Below are 18984 nucleotides of genomic sequence, written 5' to 3' on the forward strand. Positions count from 1 at the left end.
TTCACAAGCTTTGAAGTGAGTACCACCGGCAGGAGGTGATGAGATGCTGCCTTTTGCCATAGAGTAGATGATGGCTAATGCCACTGGAGAACTCCCACTTAAAATGATAAACATGTGACCTGTTGTCCTGGAAGATATTTGTAGTGCTGGACACTTGCATTGTTTGAATATTGCAGAGGAAGCTCAGTTCTCTTTCCTTCGATGGCAGACAAGCTGCTTGGAGGCAGTGTTGTCCGTCTCTGGACCTAGTCCAGGGACGTAGCTATAGATTTCTTATGGGGTGGGTTCACAGGCGTGGCCACGCCCCCACCCACCCCTGGGGGGCATGGTTACGCCTCCCTAAACTCCGCCCCCGGCCTCAGTGCTTATAAAAACAGTTCTCCAAGGCCGGGGATGGCAGTCTCCCCTGCCCCTCCCACTTCTCCCTGCCCCTTCCCCCACCCCCTACCATCTGGGATCCCAGCTGACAGTTCCTTCTTCCCTCCCCTCTGGGGAGAAGAGACTGCCGTCCCCAGCCTCGGAGAGCTGCTTTTATAAGCACTGAGGCCGGGGACGGGGCTTGGGAGGCTTGACCACGCCTCCGGCCTCAGTGTTTATAAAAGCAGCTCTCCGAGGCCGGGGTCGGCAGTCTCTTCTCCCTGGAGGGGAAGGAGGAGGGGGCTGCTGGCTGGGAGCCCAGCCGGTGAGGGAGGGGGTGGGGTGGGGCAGGGCAGGTGGGGTGAAGGGGCCGAGCTTTGGACATGTAATGGGGCAGGTTTGAGCCCATGAACCCCCTTTACCTATGTCCTTGACCGAGTCAGATATTGGTTTAGTTCCTTTATCAGCACAAGGATCAAGGGAGCTTTCTCTTGTTTCCCTCTCCCCAGCAATGCCATCTGATCCTGGGAAAGTTAATTTATTGGGATCCCAGGATCCATGTGGTTCAATAACCAGGTAGTTTATTGTCTTCTCAGCTGACAGAAGAGAGAGGAGAATGCAATTTCACCCCCTTCTCCCTTCCCACTTCTGTCTCCTGACCCAAATGGTTGCCAACCCATGACCCCAGAAATCAGCTTTTCTGGTGATGTGTGGAACTGTTGCAAGGAGAGGGGAAGGAAGAGATTGTCTGTGAATGCTGGTGCCTCCTTCAGATGGGCTTCAGAATCCCCTTTTTCTTCATTCCAAGGTGGAAAATGGGTACAGTACCAGAAGGAACAGGTCTTTTCTCCTTGTGTGTCCTCTTAACTGCACAGAGATGGTAATTGTCACGCCTAGCTAAATGGCATGTTTGTCTAGCGAACTGTTCCCCTCTCTTGCAGTTAAAGATGGAATTTGGGCAGTGGTCAAGATAGTGTATTTCAAACATGTATTAGGAAGCAACAATCTACTGTTAGATGTTTTTTAAGAAGGATGTTTGTTCTAGAATGTAAGATCTCTTTTTTTGTTTGTTTGTTTTTCTCCTCCACTGTTGTAGTCTCATCTCAAGGAAATTCAAAGTGCATTTGTGTCTGTCCTTTCTGATAGTGACGGTAAGTAGAATTGAGTTTATGCCCTTTGCCTTTCGATTGAAACATGTAATTCCTTCTCAAAAATGCAAGTAAACATTAGACACTGAAGACTGAAGAAAAGGTGACTTTTCACGCAGCTATTTTATTATTTTAATTCCAGTTTGAACTTATTTTGGAAACTGTGAAGTTTAGTACTGAGTTCAGTGATACAGAGGCTCATTCCGCAGATGCAGAATAATGCACTTTCAAACTGCTTTCAGTGCTCTTTGAAGCTGTGCGGAATAGCAAAATCCACTTGCAAACAGTTGTGAAAGTGGTTTGAAAACGCATTATTTTGCATGTGCGGAAGGGGCCAGAGTGATACAGTGATGTTGCTGGTGGTCCTGGTTGCAGATTTCCACCCCCCATACCTGATAATTGTTTAAATGTTTATTTCCAATTTCCGCCAACCCTTAGTTAAATATATTAGACATTTAGTGGTACAATAAAATAAATTTTCCCCTGTAACATTAATGGATTCTGCAGTCACCCTTAGTAAAAAGTGGTTTTAAAAATAAAACTATTTAAAAATAAGCTATTCTAATGCCAACGTTCTGTGTTTTCATTTGGCGTGGGGGAGACATATGATCAACTGTTGACATACTGTTTTCAGTGATAAAATACAGTGATATTGTATTGTCGAAGGCTTTCATGGCCGGAATCACTGGGGTGCTGTCTGGTTTCCGGGCTGTATGGCCGTGTTCTAGCAGCATTCTCTCCTGACGTTTCGCCTGCATCTGTGGCTGGCATCTTCAGAGGATTTGATAGTAGGAATGGAAAGCAAGTGGATTATATATACCAGTGGTGGCGAACCTATGGCACGGATGCCAGAGGTGGCACTCAGAGCCCTCTCTGTGGGCACTCATGCACAGAGTTCATCATGTGGGAGGGGGGTGGAAAATCACCCCCCCACACACACACACATCTAGGCTGGCCTGGGCATGATCCTTTACCTGGGAGTAAGCTCGGTTGCTGGCAATGGAGCTTACTTCTGAGTAAACCCTCCTAGGATTGTGATTCACCCATTTGAAGCGTTGCTCCTAAGTAACGCGTGCCTTGGAGCCAACCGTTTTTTTCTAAACTAAAACCTCAGTATTCAGGTTAAATTGCTGTGTTGGCACTTTGCGATAAATAAGTGGGTTTTGGGTTGCAATTTGGGCACTCAGTCTCGAAAAGGTTTGCCATCATTGATATATACTTTGAGGTCAAAAGGTGAGGCCATCTAAATAGAGTAGCCTGGCATGTGAGTCACAAAGAAGTCTGCTAGAACACGGCCATACAGCCCGGAAACCAGTCAGCACTGATATTTATTTTATTTTTTATTTTATTGGATTTGTTTCCCTCCCTTTCCCCACAGGACTCAGGGCGGGTCCCAACATAAAACTTAATCAATTAGTGTTGGGTTACTGTTTTAAACCGAGACCTTAATAGATCACCAAAACCACAAGTTATCTCATGTGATCGGAGGAGAGCATCATGAAGACAAAGATGCTTTGATTTTTTTTGCTACTGTCAGTCACCTGGCTGAATATCTAAGTATAAAATAGAAAACTGACCTGTCCCATCAGTTGCAGAATGTTAATGCTTTTCCTGTGTTGTAGCTGTCTAGGATTATGTCCCCTTTGTATTCTGTGAGAAAGAGAACTTGGGTTGGTTCTCATAGAACCATAGAACATTCCCTTTCGTTGAGAAGAGGAGGAAACCTATCTTTAATCTGGAGAAAAGTGGCCTTCAATAGAATAATGTAACTTCTTTGGATAGTATCGTCCATTTATTGCTTCATCATGGCAGTCTGTGTCTTTCTACTGGCCGGTTTACAGATCATTTGTTTGAAAGCTAAAGTTTTCTGAAAAAGCTGCTCCCTGGATTTACAACATATTCGTGTTTCTGGGTACCATGAATCCCTTTTCGTTCTCTCTTATATCTGTCCTTGGTTTCTTGTTCCTTTCATTTTAGTCCTTCCCTTTAGTGGTCCCCAGCTCCAGAGAAGACCCTTAGCCAGTTCTAGAAAAGTGCTGTAGACTATTACATTTTAATAATGCTTTCCAGAAAGAACTGAGAACTGTTGGAGTTGCCTTTGGATTCTCTGAGCTGGCTTCAAGAGTTTCTATATTTTTAGAATCCTGATTCTTAGACCAGTTACGAGTTCCGTAAACGACGACAACAGTCAAATGTGTTGCAGCAGGCTTTTTTGTGCGTTTCTTCTAGAACTCAGCCAAGACGTGGCTTCCAAAGGGCTTGGTTTGGTGTATGAGCTTGGGAGCGAACAAGACCAACAGGAGCTGGTTACTACCCTTGTTGATACTCTGATGACGGGGAAAAGGTATCTGTGAATCCATCGTTTGTGAGGTGCATGCTTGGGAGGTGTGTGGGAAGGAAGGAGTGACTTTAAAGTGACCTCATACCTGAGAGACCACATTACCCCATATGTCCCGGGTCGGCCTCTGCATTCAGCAGAGGCCAATTTGCTGGTGGTTCCTGGCTCCTCCATGATGCGGCGGGCCTCCACACGGGCCAGGACCTTTACAGCCCTGGCCCCGGCCTGGTGGAACACTCTTCCTCCAGCTGTCCGGGCCCTGCGGGACCTTGGTGAGTTCCATGAGGGCCTGTGGGCAGGCAGCTGAAGGATTGTTCACCCGAGGGCCTTTGGAGTGTCCAGTCACTGAGTGGTGCGCCCCCCCCCCCCCCCCTATGCTTTATGCATTTATTTACCACCTTAATTCTGGTTCCATCTATGTTACCCTCCTAGAGAGGAGTCTGGCCTCTCCTTCTTTTTGGGGGAGATTTTAACGGATTGGGTTATAGGATGCCTGTCATTGTTACGTTAACCGCTGTTTTAATAGATTTCAATGGATTTTAGCTATTGTATTGATTGTTGTGTGGTCACTATTGTGGACCTCTATTTATCTGTATCTATATTGATCTTGTACACCGCCCAGAGCCCCTTGGGGATGGGGCAGTCTATAAATCGAAAAAAATAAATAAAATAAATAAAGGCAGAACTTTGAACATAACTTTTAAATATAAAGGTTTGCTGGGTGGTGCTTTCTTTTAGAAATCTTAGGGACTTTTTGCCTACGAAGCTATACATACCTAACTGAAATAGGATAACTAGAGTGCAATCCTGATCTGGGAAGTGGCCGGGGCTGCCGCTGCTGCCGCCGGGCCCGTGGGCCACCTCCAGAGGGCTTTCCAGCAGCGCCAGGAGGCAAAAGAAACGGAAAAAAAAAACCTCCCTGGCCTCTGGAAAGCACTCATAGGGGAAACCAAAGCTGTGCCACCCAGAAGCGTGGTGTAAGTCTGTCTTCTCCATTGCCAGTGGCATTCTTGGGGCCAGAGCCCAGTTGGAGCCGACTAATGTCAGCTCTTCCTCTGGGAATGTGTACAGAATGCTCCCAGTTGCATTAGCCCAGGGGTAGGGAACCTGCGGCTCTCCAGATGTTCAGGAACTACAATTCCCATCAGCCCCTACCAGCATGGCCAATTGGCCATGCTGACAGAGGCTGATGGGAGTGTAGTTCCTCTGAATTTGCATCTGGAGAGCCGCAGGTTCTCTACCCCTGCATTAGTCCATGAGCAGTGGTGGCGTAACCTTTGCCACTCCAGATGTTATATGGACTAAAAATTCCCCCACCCATCCAGCCCCTTTGGGGTGGAGTCAGGCAGTTGTGGTCCACATTGGTACCAATGACATTGGGAAATGTAGCGGCGGGAGGTTCTGGAAGCTAAAATTTAGGCTGCTAGGAAAAAAAGGTTAAAATCCAGGACCCCCCAAGGTGGCATTCTCTGAGAACGTACTACCTGTTCCACGCCGGGGCAGAGGCGAAAGCTAGTGCAAGCGGAGATACAGGGTCTCAATGCGTGGATGAGAAGGTGGACGTTGCAAGGCAGAGGGTTTCAGGATTTGTCAGGAACTGGGGAACCTTTTGGGATAAAGGCAGGCCTGTACAAAAGGGACGGGCTTCATCCTAACCAAAGAAGGGAACCAGGCTGCTGGAGCGCTCAGCATTAAAAAGGTGGCAGAACAGCTTTTAAACTGATTCCTGGGGGAAAGCCGCCGATGGGAGCTGAGGTGACTTCGGTTCTCGAATACAGAGTCCATGGGGATACAGACAGAGAAGGAGGTTTTTTAAATCAACCCACATACAAGAGTAGAGGCAACATAGCTTAATGTGGGATAGAGAGTGATATGATGTCTACAAAAGGCTAGAGGGCAAAACACATAAATCCCAGGTTAGGGACAGAGACAGAGTATACAAGTGTCTCCTATGCTAATAGTGTAGAAGCATCTCGACCTACAAAATGGGGAGAGCTGGAGTACAGAGTTTTGAAGGAGGACATTGATATAGTGGGCATCCACAGAGACATGGTGGAATGAGGGGAGAACCAGTGGGATGCTGCTTATCCCAGGTTACAGGCTCTACAGGAAGGGATAGGACAGAGGCATTATTGGGGTTGGGGTGGCCCCTCTACATCAAAGAGAGCATAGTGTCACATAAAATAGACAATGCAGGGGGGAGCTTTGATTTCCTCTACAGAAGCACTGTGGATATCAATACCAGGAGTGAAGCATAGTTTGCAACATTAGGAATATAATTATCGTCCCCTGACCAAAGCGCACAAGAGGATTCTGAGATGGAAAAAGAGAATTAGAGAGGCCAACAAAAGCAAAAAATGTCGGTGGGTAATGGGCAATTTTAACTATCCCCATATTAAACTGGAAAAGTGCATGTTCAGGTCATAGTAAGGAGAGCAGAACATGTTCCTGGATATGCTGCTAAAATGACTGTGGCTTAGAGCAGGTGGTTTGTAGAACCAAAGACCAGGGGAGATGTGATCCTAGATCTAATTCTATGTGGGACCCATTGGGACCTGGTGCGAGGAGAATCAGTGTTGTTGAGCCGATAGGGGAACAGCCGCACTACAATGCTGTCAGATTCAGTATCTCTGCATGCTGAACAAGTGACAACTGCCAATGTAGTTACATTAAGCCTTCAGAAAGGGAAATTTCTCTCAAAGAGATGAGGGGGGATAGTCTTGTGAGGAAGCTGAAAGGGAAAATCAAGAGAGGAGTCAAAAATGTCCCAAGATGCTTGGAGGTTATTTAAAAAGCAACACAGTCTTAAAAGCTCAACTGGAATGTGTCTCCACAGGTTAGGAAAGGCAGCGCCCAGTCCAAAAGAAAGCCACCATGGTTAACAAGAAAGGGGCGTTGGAGGGAAATTATTAGGGGAAAAAAGATGTCTTTTTACAGAAAATGGAAGTCCAACTTAACTGATACAAAGGGGATACCAGAAGGAGAGACACAAATGGTGGCAAAGAGAAGCAAGTTAGCTGTAAGGGAGGCAAAAAAAGGAGGATTATGAGGAACGCATGGCTGTGAACACATCAAAACCAGCAACAAACAGTTCTTCAGAGTTACACATCAAAAAAGCAGGAAGCCAGCAAGGGAAGCGGTGAGCCCGTTAGATGACAAAGGAACAAAGGGGTGTGCTAAAAGATGACAAGGGGAGATTGCAGAGAAGCTGAATGAATTCTTTGCATCTGTCTTCACCCAAGAGGAGGTGAGGAAAATTCCCTGCACCTGAACCAAGAAACTTCTTAGGAGGCGAATCCGAGGAACTAACGGTATAATGATAGTGGTAGACAGAGGAAAAGAAGTTCTGGCAGCCATTATTGATAAACTAAAATGCTACCAAATCCCCGGCCCAGATTGCATTCACTCCAAAGAGGTTTCTTAAAGAGCTCCGCATGAAATTGCTGATGTTCTCCACTTTAATATGGCAACTTATCCCTTGAGAATCAGGCTCCCATCCCTGAAGACTGGAAGATGGGCTAATGTCACACCAATCTTTAAGAAAGGATCTAGGGGGGACCCGAAATTACAGGCCAGTCAGTTTGACACATCTGTTTCCTGGCAAATTGAAGTAGAATCTGTCATTAAAGATAAAATTAGAGTAAGAAACATGTACAAAAGCAAAACCTGCTGGAGAGAAAGAGTCAGCATGGCTTTTGCAGAGGGAACAGAAATCCTGTCTTACAAACTTACTAGAGTTCCTTTGAGGATGTAAAATAGGTAACGCGTATGTGGATAAAGAGGGGAGAACCAGTGGACATTGTCTACTTGGTTTCCAAAAAGGAAACTTTTGACAACGTTCCTCCACCAGAGAGCTATTGAGAAAAACTCAGCAGCAATGAGAGAAATAAGAGGGGAAGTCCCTCCTATGGGATTAAAAAACTGGTTGAGAAACAGGAAGCCAAAAGAGTGGGTGTAAATGGGAGAATTTCTCACAATGGAGAAGATGTGGGGGAGTGGTGTCCCCAAGGATCATTGATTGGGGACCAGTGCTCTTTAACCTATTCATAAAATGACCTGGAAGTAGGGGTGGGTAAGCTGATGCAGTGTAAGTTTGCAAGATGATACCAAATTATTATGTGAGGGTGGTGAGAACCACAAAGGATTACTTGGTAGGAGCTCCAAGCCCGGACTTTGATAAATTAGGTAGAGTATAGGCTAAGAAATGGCAAATGCAGTTCAATGTAGCAAAATGCAAAGTGATGCATAGGGCCAAAAAAAATCCAAAGCTTGCACATACCACAGCTTCCACAGGGCTGGTCCAGTAAGCTATCCAGTCACAGACCAGGAAAGGGATTTGGGCGTCTTAGTTGATAGTTCCATGGGAATGTCAACTCAATGTGTGGCAGCTGTGGAAAAGAGCAAACTCTATGCTGGGGATACAATCAGAAAGGAATTGAAAATAAAACTGCAAAGATTGTCATGCCCTTATATAAATATCAGTTAGGTGCGTGAAAACCACACTAATTCTGGAGTACTGTGTTCAGTTCCTGGTCACCACCATCTCAAAAAGGATATTGAAGAGATAGAAAAAAAGTGCGAGAGAAGGGCAACGAGGATGATTAGGGGACTGGAGCACCTTCCTTATGGAGGAGAGGCTGCAGCGTTTGGGGACTCTTTAGTTTGGAGAGAGGAAGGCGTCTGAGGGGGGGGATATGATTGAAGTCCTATAAAATTATGCATGGGGTAGAAAATGTTGACAGAGAGAAATTTTTCTCTCTTTCTCACAATACTAGAACCAGGGGGCATTCATTGAAAATGCTGGGGGGAAGAATTAGAACTAATAAAAGGAAACACTTCTTCACGCAACATGTGATTGGTGTTTGGAATATGCTGCCACCTGGGGAGGTTGGTGGTGATGGCCACTAACCTGGATAGCTTTAAAAGGGGCTTGGACAGATTTATGGAGGAGAAGTCAATTTATGGCTACCAATCTTGATCTTCTTTGATCTGAGATTGCAAATGCCTTAACAGTCCAGGTGATCGGGAGCAACAGCCGCAGAAGGCCATTGCTTTCACATCCTACATGTGAACTCCCAAAGGCACCTGGTGGGCCACTGCGAGTAGCAGAGAGCTGGACTAGATGGACTCTGGTCTGATCCAGCTGGCTTGTTCTTATGTTCTTATGTTCTTATGTTCCAGCATGGCCAATTGCAGTCCACGGCCATAGGAAATTATACTTGCCAGGTGATGGATGGTGGCTCCCTCGTCCCTTTCAGTCTCCTTTTGTACCCAGCCGCTTGCCCCAGCTGCGCTCTTCCCCCTTCGTCGGCTGTCCTTTTCGCCGTCACGATTTCTGTTCCTTCAGCTTTCTTACAAGGCTGCTTGTTCCAGTTCCTTGCCCTTCCCTTTTTCTTCCCCCTCCACATTCCTGTTTTCCCTTTCTTCTTATATCTTACCATTCAGAGGTTCCATGTGGGGTTGCTGATGGGAATTGTAGTCCATAACATCTGGAGTGCCAAAGGTTCGCCACCACGGGCCTATGAGTTGGTACGGTGCAACTCTGGCAGTGGCTGTTGGAAGCGGGTCAGGTTCTGCGGAACTCTGCAGTGCCTGCCTTCCTCCCTGTTTGCTGTCCTAGCTGACATAAATACTACTTATCCCAGCCAGGAAGGCAAAAGTGTCAGTACGAGTCCACACCGCCTTCTGTGGCCATTCTGCAGCAGTGGCGTAGGAGGTTAAGAGCTCGTGTATCTAATCTGGAGGGACCGGGTTTGATTCTCAGCTCTGCCGCTTGAGCTGTGGAGGCTTATCTGGGGAATTCAGATTAGCCTGTGCACTCCCACACACGCCAGCTGGGTGACCTTGGGCTAGTCACATCTTCTCGGAGCTCTCTCAGCCCCACCTACCTCACAGGGTGTTTGTTGTGAGGGGGGAAGGGAAAGTTGTTTGTAAGCCCCTTTGAGTCTCCTACAGGAGAGAAAGGGGGGATATAAATCCAAACTCTTCTTCTTCTTCTGGATTGGTCAGTTAGACACCTTTGTGGATACTGGCTGCCTTTTTTTTTTTTGCTCCGATTGAAAATTTTCTTTCCAAAAGTAATCGCAACCATCAAATATCTCAAAACTTTTTTATTTGACAGCGAGTCTCATTAAATTTAATGGGGCTACTTTCTAGGGAGCCTGTTAAGTTCTGCATGCTGACCTAAATGTAGTGAGTCAGACTGAATGACCGTTAAGTTCATTTTTAGCTTTCCACTTGTGCAATATATTACTCAGGCTATTTATACCTTTGTGGAAGTTGATGTATTAAGAAGAAGAAGAAAAGTTGGATTTATATCCCTCCTTTCTCTCCTATAGGAGACTCAAAGGGGCTTACTAACTCCTTTCCCTTCCCCCCTCCCTCCCAAAAAACATCCTGTGAAGTAGGTGGGACTGAGAGAGCTCAGAGGTCACCCAGCTGGTGAGTGTGGGAGTGCACAGGCTAATCTGAGTTCCCCAGATAAGCCTCCACAGCTCAGGCGGCAGAGCGGGGAATCAAACCTGGTTCCTCCAGATCAGAGTACACCTGCTCTTAACCACTACGCCACCGCTGCTCATATGCCCTTTAGAACCAGTGAAGGCTTGAATCCAGTCCCCTTTCTCACTCCTGAACTGAGTGGAATTTCAGCATCATTGATTAAGTGGGCTTTTGCATGCAGCCTTAGCTGTTATAGAGGGAAGCATGCTAGGAGGACCTGCTATCACACAGGGTTTCCCATCCAGCTGGAGACGGACTTGTGGAAGCCTCTGTTTCAGCACACATAGTGTCCCTGTGGTCAGGGTGATTAAATTTCAACATGTGTTGATTTCGTATGCTTTGACTTCCTCCCTGATTTTGACAGGTGGCAATGCCACGGAGATATTACACCTGGCACACAAGTTGGTGGGCCTTTCTCAAGTGGTGGTCATCCTGTCCATTTCCTGGTTCGTTTTTTGGGCCTGCTTTTACAGGTCCCGGTCAAGCCTCGTGTGGGGATTTCTTCCGTCCATCAACCACTTGCACCCCCAACATGGTGTGCAAATATATCACATGACTTGCTTGCCCCTCACAGGCAGCCAGGATGATTTGGGGCCCTGGAATTTTGTCTCATAGTTATGCTGGTTCCCCCTCTTTGGGATACCTGTTGCTGTGTCAAATATATCAATAGACGCCTAGAAGAAGAAGAAGAGTTCAGATTTATATCCCCCCTTTCTCTCCTGCAGGAGACTCAAAGGGGCTTACAATCTCCTTGCCCTTCCCCCCTCAGAACAAACACCCTGTGAGGTAGGTGGGGCTGAGAGAGCTCTGAGAAGCTGTGACTAGCCCAAGGTCACCCAGCTGGCGTTTGTGGGAGTGTACAGGCTAATCTGAATTCCCCAGATAAGCCTCCACAGCTCAGGCGGCAGAGCTGGGAATCAAACCCGGTCCCTCCAGATTAGATACACGAGTTCTTAACCTCCTACGCCACTGCTGCTCCTGTAAGAGCAATTCTGAACAGTAACTTTGTTGGTACCAAGAATTATCAAGTCTCTGATTGTCAGGATCTTGTACATGAAAGCATTTTTCCCCTTAGAATCAGGCATGACGTGAGTGGAGAAACCGTGGTGTTCCAGGGATCTGGCCTCGGCAAAACTCCAGATGGGTAAGCTTGCTGATTGGATTGTGTTTTTTGGATTAAATGTTTGAAGAATCCTTCCTGTTTGGATTAACTATTGGGAGAATCCTTCTTGGATCTTTTTTTCTCAAGCAACAATTCTACTCATTCTGAATCTTCTGATTTTTTTCCAGAGGATTTTATTGCGGATTCTCCTCCCACCCTCGTTGTACCTTGTTCAGGATAAAGAGGACAGGAGATTTGTGAATTCATCTGCCATTTTCTGGACCCTCTTTGTTCTAGAATGTTCCACTTGGGTCCCAGTACCTACCTAGTTCTGTCCCCCAAGGCACTAGGACCCAAGCGGAGCATTCTAGAACAAAGGCAGTCAGGAAATGGCGGATGAATTCACAAATCTCCTGTCATCTTTATCCTGAACAGGGTATAACTGTGATTTTGTTAGTCACGCCCTAACGCCGAAACGGCTGGACCGATTGCTCCCAAATTTTGACACGACGTCCGTTCCCCTGGTGGGCAGGTTTTGCGACCTTCACCGGGCTTGCAGGTCACACTGAAGCCCGGTAGAACACATGTTTCCCCAAACCTGTGGCGGACCAATCAGGGCCCGCCGATCCGGGGAAGGGGCCTGCCTTGCCCGTCTTCACAGCGCCGTGCACATTCATGCCATGCTACACTGCCTGCTGCTGCCCACAGGGAGAGGAAGAAGGAGCGTTCACAACCCTGCCACAGGAAGCACACTGTAGCCCTCTCCCCTCCCTCCTCCCTTCCATTCCTGCGGTCTTGGCCATGGCAGAGAAGGCGTCCCGATGACCCAGCCGAGCCAGCGAGCCACTGAAAGCGAAGCTTGGCCCTGGGACGGGACCCTCCCAGCATGTGCCAGCAGCTCGCCCCGATGGGCCTCTCGCACGCGCTCGAGCCGCATCCCACCGGCCCAGTGAGCCGTGCCACCCTTCCGAACCCCCCTCCCCGGAGCCACAGCGAAGCGTGGCCGGGCCCGCTAGTGTGTAATAAATGTCCAATTTACTTCTACAAGTCCTCTCCCCAAAAGTGACATTCTCGTTTTGTTTCTGTTTTCCCAAGCCAGGGTCTCTCTACATACCAGGAGCTCTGTTCACTCGCTAGTGACCTCAACCAGCCAGACTTGGTGTACAAATTCATGAATCTGGCTAATCACCATGCGATGTGGAACTCCCGGAAGGTAATTCAGATTCAGATTTATTCATGGAAGAACTGTGTGAACGGGTGGATCCCATGGAAGATTTCCGTAAATGGTGGGGATTTCTGTCAGACTGTGACTCCCTTGCCGCCTCTTCTCTGCCGTAGCTCAAATTTCTATTCATTTCTACTCGTTTGTCCTCCAAATGAGCCCCGCACCGCACCGGAATGGTGTGATGGGAGAGTCGGAGGTCTGCTAGAGAAAGGAGGAATTGGCAAAAATCCCCTACCCCAGTCCACAGAATTCAACCATCATCATAGTTTATTTACAGTTATTGACCAGCAAGATCCAAAAGAATTAAAATCATAAAATTTACAGATATTACAAATATACAGATTAAAACAGTTAACAAAATGCAGATAATAGGCCTCAGGAACTCAGAACATTAGCTCTAGATGATGAGTGGAAGGTCAGTCTAATAATAATTAATAATGAGGATTAGCTGGCAGAGCCAGTAGTGCTCTGTCGGGCCTTCCTGATTTTACTTGATATCCAGGCAAACTTGGCAACAGAATACGTTAGATTTTTATTGGTATCTGATAACAGTATTTTAACCTTTTCTTTCTTAGCCAAAGGAGAGTTTGTCTGGTCAAAGGACAGAAGCATCCAACGTATCTCATCATAGTATGAGCATTCAAATAATATATGTTCCGAGTTTTCAACACCTCCCAGAATTCAACCAAATGTGTGTATTCAGGGGAATACTGAGCTACTGTTTCTAAATAGTGGACTGAAGATCAGCCTCATAGAATCTAAGGCAGTGATGGCGAACCAATGGCACGGGTGCCAGAGGTGGCACTCGGAGCCCTCTCTGTGGGCACGCACTCACAGAGTTCATCATGTGGAGGGCAGAAAATCATCCCCCCCACACACACATCTAGGCTTGCTTGGCCCATTGAGAATGACGTGCGCACACCGCGGTGAGCAGGGAAGACTCGACTGCTCCGGGTGGCTGCTGCCCGAGGGGGGTGGGGTCAGAGGAGGCAGAGATGCTAGAGAGGCACAGAGCAGTGTGCGTGGGACTTGCTGGAGGCTAGAGCAGGCTGGCCCCTGCTCGAGCAGTGGGGGGGCAGAAGAAGAGGGAGCCAACCGGTTTTTTCCAAACTAAAACTTCAGCATTCAAGTTAAATTGCCAGGTTGGCACTTTGCGATAAATAAGCGGGGTTTGGGTTGCAATTTGGGCACTCAGTCTCGAAAAGGTTCGCCATCACTGATCTAAGGACATAGAAAGGACGGGAAAGACCTTCTGGCAAGGTCAAGCTAAGTGATTCAGACCCCAGTGTGTTCCCATTCCCATTTACCTTCTTTCTGTGGATACCCTGCACACAGAGGTGGGATCCAGCAGGTTCTCAGCAGTTCCCGAGAGTGGGTTACTAATTATTTGTGTGTGCCGAGAGGGGGTTACTAATTGGGTCCGCTTTTCCGTTAGAAATTCCGTTCGGTCCAAAAATCATGAAGTCCTGTTGTTTCCTATGTGGCTGGTTAGCGAAGGTAGAAAACGGGATAATTCTCCCCGTTGGGCTGTTTTAAAAACATGTTTTAGAAATATGGTAAAGTTCCTTGTTTAAGGAAAGTCTCCTTCTTTTGATACTTATTTGAAAGTATGAAGTCTTTGACAGGCAGTCAATTCGAGGAGAAGTAGTTGTTTCTGTTGGCAGTAGACGATAGGACTTGCTATAACGAGTTTAAATTATGGACAGAAAGATACCAGCTGGAAATGAGGAACTTTTTTGTTTACAGTAAGGGTTTTCTACAGTAACGGAGAAATTATTAATGCCCCGCCCCCAGAATGCCCAGCCATGCCCCCGTCCTGCCCCGCCCAGCCCCATTGGCGCTATGCCACTGTTTGAATCCCACCACCGTGGGAACCTGTTACTAAAATTTTTGGATCCCTCCACTGCCTGCACATAGTAATAATGAGGACTTTGCTGTATTGAAAATTTTCTCACGACTATCCAATCGCTTCCCCATAATCTGTGTGGCTTGCGTGGACGTCAGCCTGAACGAGACTCTTAGCAGTTGATTTCAACAATGTGTTTTTTTTTTATTCTTGTGTTTTTCCCAGGGGGCTGCTTTTGGTTTTAACGTGATTGCTACCAAAGCTGGGGAACAGCTGGCTCCTTTTCTCTCCCAACTACTTCCTCGTCTTTATCGCTACCAGTTCGACCCCAATATTGGGATTCGGCAAGCTATGACCAGCATCTGGAATGCGCTGGTGACCGATAAATCTGCAGTAAGTGAATGAGAAGCATTTCCACTCCAGTGTCGTCACTGTGTTTTGGCAACTAGTTGCATATGTTAGTGGCAGCAGTGGCGTAGGAGGTTAAGAGCTCGTGTATCTAATCTGGAGGAACCGGGTTTGATTCCCAGCTCTGCCGCCTGAGCTGTGGAGGCTTATCTGGGGAGTTCAGATTAGCCTGTACACTCCCACACACGCCAGCTGGGTGACCTTGGGCTAGTCACAGCGTCTTGGAGCTCTCTCAGCCCCACCCACCTCACAGGGTGTTTGTTGTGAGGGGGGAAGGGCAAGGAGATTGTAAGCCCCTTTGAGTCTCCTGCAGGGATTTATATCCAAACTCTTCTTCTTCTTAGTGTTTTGTGAGGCTTGAGATTTTTAAAAGGCAAAGGTAGCCCCCCTGTGCAAGCATCCGGTCATTACTGACCCCTGGCGTGACTTCACATCATGACGCTTACTAGGCAGACTATGTTTACAGAGTGGTTTGCCATTGCCTTCCCCACTTGTCTACACTTTACTCCCAGCAAGCTAGGTGCTTATTTTATTGACATTGGAAGGATAGACGACAGAGTCAACCTAGAACTGGCTACCTGAAACCCCTTCGGAGACAGATGAAATCTGCTTGCGTACACACATACTGAAAAGTTGCCCGGCTTGTTGCTTTTTAGTCTTTGACTTTTCCCCCCTGATTAATCCCCTTAAAATAAAATAGGGGCTGTACTTGATGTATTCCATTCTAAAATTGATCAGAACGTTATGCCAGGTTAACCCAGTGTTTGTGCTAAAAAATCACAGTTCTCTGACCTGCATAAAGCAAGCTAATTAAGGTTTCCATATTTTTCATCTTGGTTGTTACTCGTCAGAAGTCAAGACAAGGAGCTTGGCAGAGCTCTGAAGCTGACTGGTCAGGGCAAAGACAAACGTTGCAACAAATTTTAAGCACTGGCCCCTCCCCCTTGGAACGAATCCTCATGGATATTCTGAACTTCTTGAAGTGAACGTGATGCACTTCAATACAGTGTCATGGGAATAACCTTTATGATAAGGTTTGCCAGTGCCAACACCTAATTATCCTCTTGACAACACAGCAGACAGAGCAGTGGTTCTCAACCTGGGGGTCGGGACCCCTTTGGGGGTCGAACGACCCTTTCACAGGGGTCGCCTAAGACTCTCTGCATCAGTGTTCTCCATCTGTAAAATGGATAAATGTTAGGGTTGGGGGTCACCACAACATGAGGAACTGTATTTTTAGCTTTAAAAGGGGCTTGGACAGATTTATGGAGGAGAAGTCGATTTATGGCTACCAATCTTGATCCTCTTTGATCTGAGATTGCAAATGCCTTAACAGTCCAGGTGCTCAGGAGCAACAGCCACAGAAGGCCATTGCTTTCACATCCTGCATGTGAGCTCCCAGAGGCACCTGGTGGGCCACTGCGAGTACAGAAAGCTGGATTAGATGGACTCTGGTCTGATCCACCTGGCTTGTTCTTATGTTCTTATGTATTAAAGGGTTGCGTCATTAGGAAGGTTGAGAACCACTGACACAGAGCAATAGGAGAGGGCCTCTTAAAATCCCATCAGTAAGGGCAGTAAGGATTAGTAGTGTGGAATGGAACAGGTGCCCTGTAACAGGGTGACAAGTGATCCTCTGTAAATCTGTGTCCCACATGGTAGTAATAATAACTGTGTAAGAAAACAATCAAATTTTTCTTGCAGAAATACTGTGAAGCATAGATGACCATTTCACTGTGTCGTCATATGATTGGTTACAGCTTCCCATTATTAATGCGTGAGATTAAATGTGTGTGTTCCCATGTATGAAGTTGTACGTAACTTTTGTATGCACAAGGACTGTTGATGTAGGAAAATCATTGTTAGTAGCAGCTCTGAGTTGTTTCTTCTGTTTGACACACGTTACCCCATGCTGGTCTCTTGTTTTTTGTTTAGAATTTCTTAGCTTGTCAACTTTTATTGTTCACATGGAAAGACTTTGGAGGTCTTAACCTGGGAGCTATGGTTCCATGCAGTTGTAACTTTGCAGTAGACTCATTCTGTGTTACGTTAGTACTGAGTTGTGGCTTCGGAGAAAGTGATCATTTTACAGTAGGTTTCCTTCTTTTCAGGTAGATAAATATATGAAAGAAATCCTTGACGATTTAATAAGCAACCTGACCAGCAACATGTGGCGGATTCGAGAATCCAGGTACTGCCGAAAGTATTTGCTGTGGTGAAGCAGAGTTGCTTTTTGATAGTCAAGAAATGCACATGAGATTTTCCAATATTAGGTTTTCTAGGTTTTTAAAAATAATAATAATTAAGGTGGGTGCGCTCACCAAGGAACTGGGTGTGGCCACACCAGGTAACAGGGCTTCTGATTGACCATTACAGATCTATTATACAATAGTTTAAACTATTGGCTGGCCAAAAGGCCGTAATAATAAATAAAAAAAAATAAAAAAATTATACAATCTAAAATAACATTGTTTCAGTAGCAGCCGCCCCCTCAGTGGTAGCTTTTTTCCAGTGCCTTTTACAAAAATTAATCCTCCTTTGCCCTGCGCTTTGATTTCCCCTGAACGTGGGGCTCTGCTGTCTCCATCAGCCATGTTATAATTGGCTCCACCCCCTGTGGCAGCCATATTGTGGCTGTGCTCACCACGCTGTGTCAGAATTCCAAAGGCTTGAAAAGGCTGGGGACCCCTGACCTAAGGGATAGAAATGTAAACAGAAGACAAGAATTCTTGAATGAAATGGATGCCGACATCAGACTATGAAAGCGGATAGTATAGAAGGGGGGGAAAGTACACAGATCAAATCAGCTAAAATTCAAACGTTGACACTGAACCAGTAATACTATGTTAAATAAGCGGCTCTTGAAAACGGTAGGAAAAGGGCTGCATGTAGACTTTTTAGGGTCTTGTGTGGCATTCCTTTTTCTGCATCTTCCCATATGCTTACTGGCAACAAAACTACTCCCAAAACTTGAAGAACACTGAAACAGTAGGATGTAGTTATGGGTGTGCGTGCGTGTGTCTGTGAAAGAGGAAGAAAGAGACCAAATGTATGAACTGATCCATAAAGCTTGTCAGCCTTCCCTGTTTCACAGTGTTGGATAAGAACCTTGTGAACTGTCCTGACCTCTGCGAGGGAAAGCTGGGAGAAAAATGTACTATCTAGATTGGTAGCTGGCATCAGAAGATACAATTGCAGAACTGCTTGCTGTGTTTCTTGGAATTCTAGCTGTAGAATTTCAGGCGTTATTGGCTGAAAAATTACCACTGAGGCACGGCTATCTGTATAATCAAAGTACCCGCTAGAGCCAGCATAGATATGACAGTTTCATTTTCTTAGTTATAGTTCAAAGATGCAGGTCCCACGCTTCTTCCAGGAGTGAATTTCCTGTTCCATCTGGACTGACTATAGCATAGACCCATAAAAATCTTCTTTTAGAACATGATGGCATCAGTTATCTTAAGGCCAGTTTTGATAGTGAGAAGGAAGCTTTAAGTTAGGCACTGATTATAGTGAAAGTGATTTTGAGAACTAAATGAGGATCAGATCTAGAGCATTTTTCCAATCGACCCCGTTTAGCCATTTTTTAAATTTACATTTTGGATATATTTATCCCACCACTCCGAAACAAGTTTGTCAAAAGCAGTTAGTTCAAAAGACATGATGGGGGAGGGCGGTATAAAAATCTAATTCTAACTAACTAACTAACAAACAAACAAACAAACAACTAACTAACATCTGGACATGATAGGTAATTTCTGAGAAAACCACATTTCTTTTTCCATGGCTGGATTGATCCAAAATGGTACATTACTGCAGTGTAGTAGTAGTAGTAGTAGTAGTAGTAGTAGTAGTAGTAGTAGTAGTAGTAGTAAAAAATAATAAATTTATTTCCATAGCTGTCTAGCACTGAATGACTTGCTCAGAGGAAGACCCTTGGACGACATTATTGATAAAATTCCAGAAATTTGGGAGACTCTGTTCAGAGTGCAAGATGACATTAAGGTACTTAAACATAAAGCTGCTTCTTGTGTTGAAAAACTGTTTTATTATTATATTCAC

The 18984-nt window shown here is 46.0% G+C and overlaps 1 protein-coding gene across 1 annotated transcript in view; it reads left to right on the forward strand.

Annotated features, from left to right (window-relative positions):
- Positions 1 to 18984, forward strand: part of ECPAS (Ecm29 proteasome adaptor and scaffold) — a 117756-nt gene that overhangs the window by 63754 nt on the left and 35018 nt on the right. The window contains 7 exon segments of the mRNA XM_048504627.1: positions 1454 to 1508; positions 3735 to 3849; positions 11417 to 11485; positions 12539 to 12656; positions 14740 to 14907; positions 17034 to 17113; positions 18822 to 18927. Of these exon segments, the coding sequence (XP_048360584.1) occupies positions 1454 to 1508; positions 3735 to 3849; positions 11417 to 11485; positions 12539 to 12656; positions 14740 to 14907; positions 17034 to 17113; positions 18822 to 18927 (711 nt within the window).

Source organism: Sphaerodactylus townsendi, linkage group LG07 (genome assembly GCF_021028975.2).
Source record: "Sphaerodactylus townsendi isolate TG3544 linkage group LG07, MPM_Stown_v2.3, whole genome shotgun sequence".
NCBI classification, from domain to species: Eukaryota; Metazoa; Chordata; class Lepidosauria; order Squamata; family Sphaerodactylidae; genus Sphaerodactylus; species Sphaerodactylus townsendi.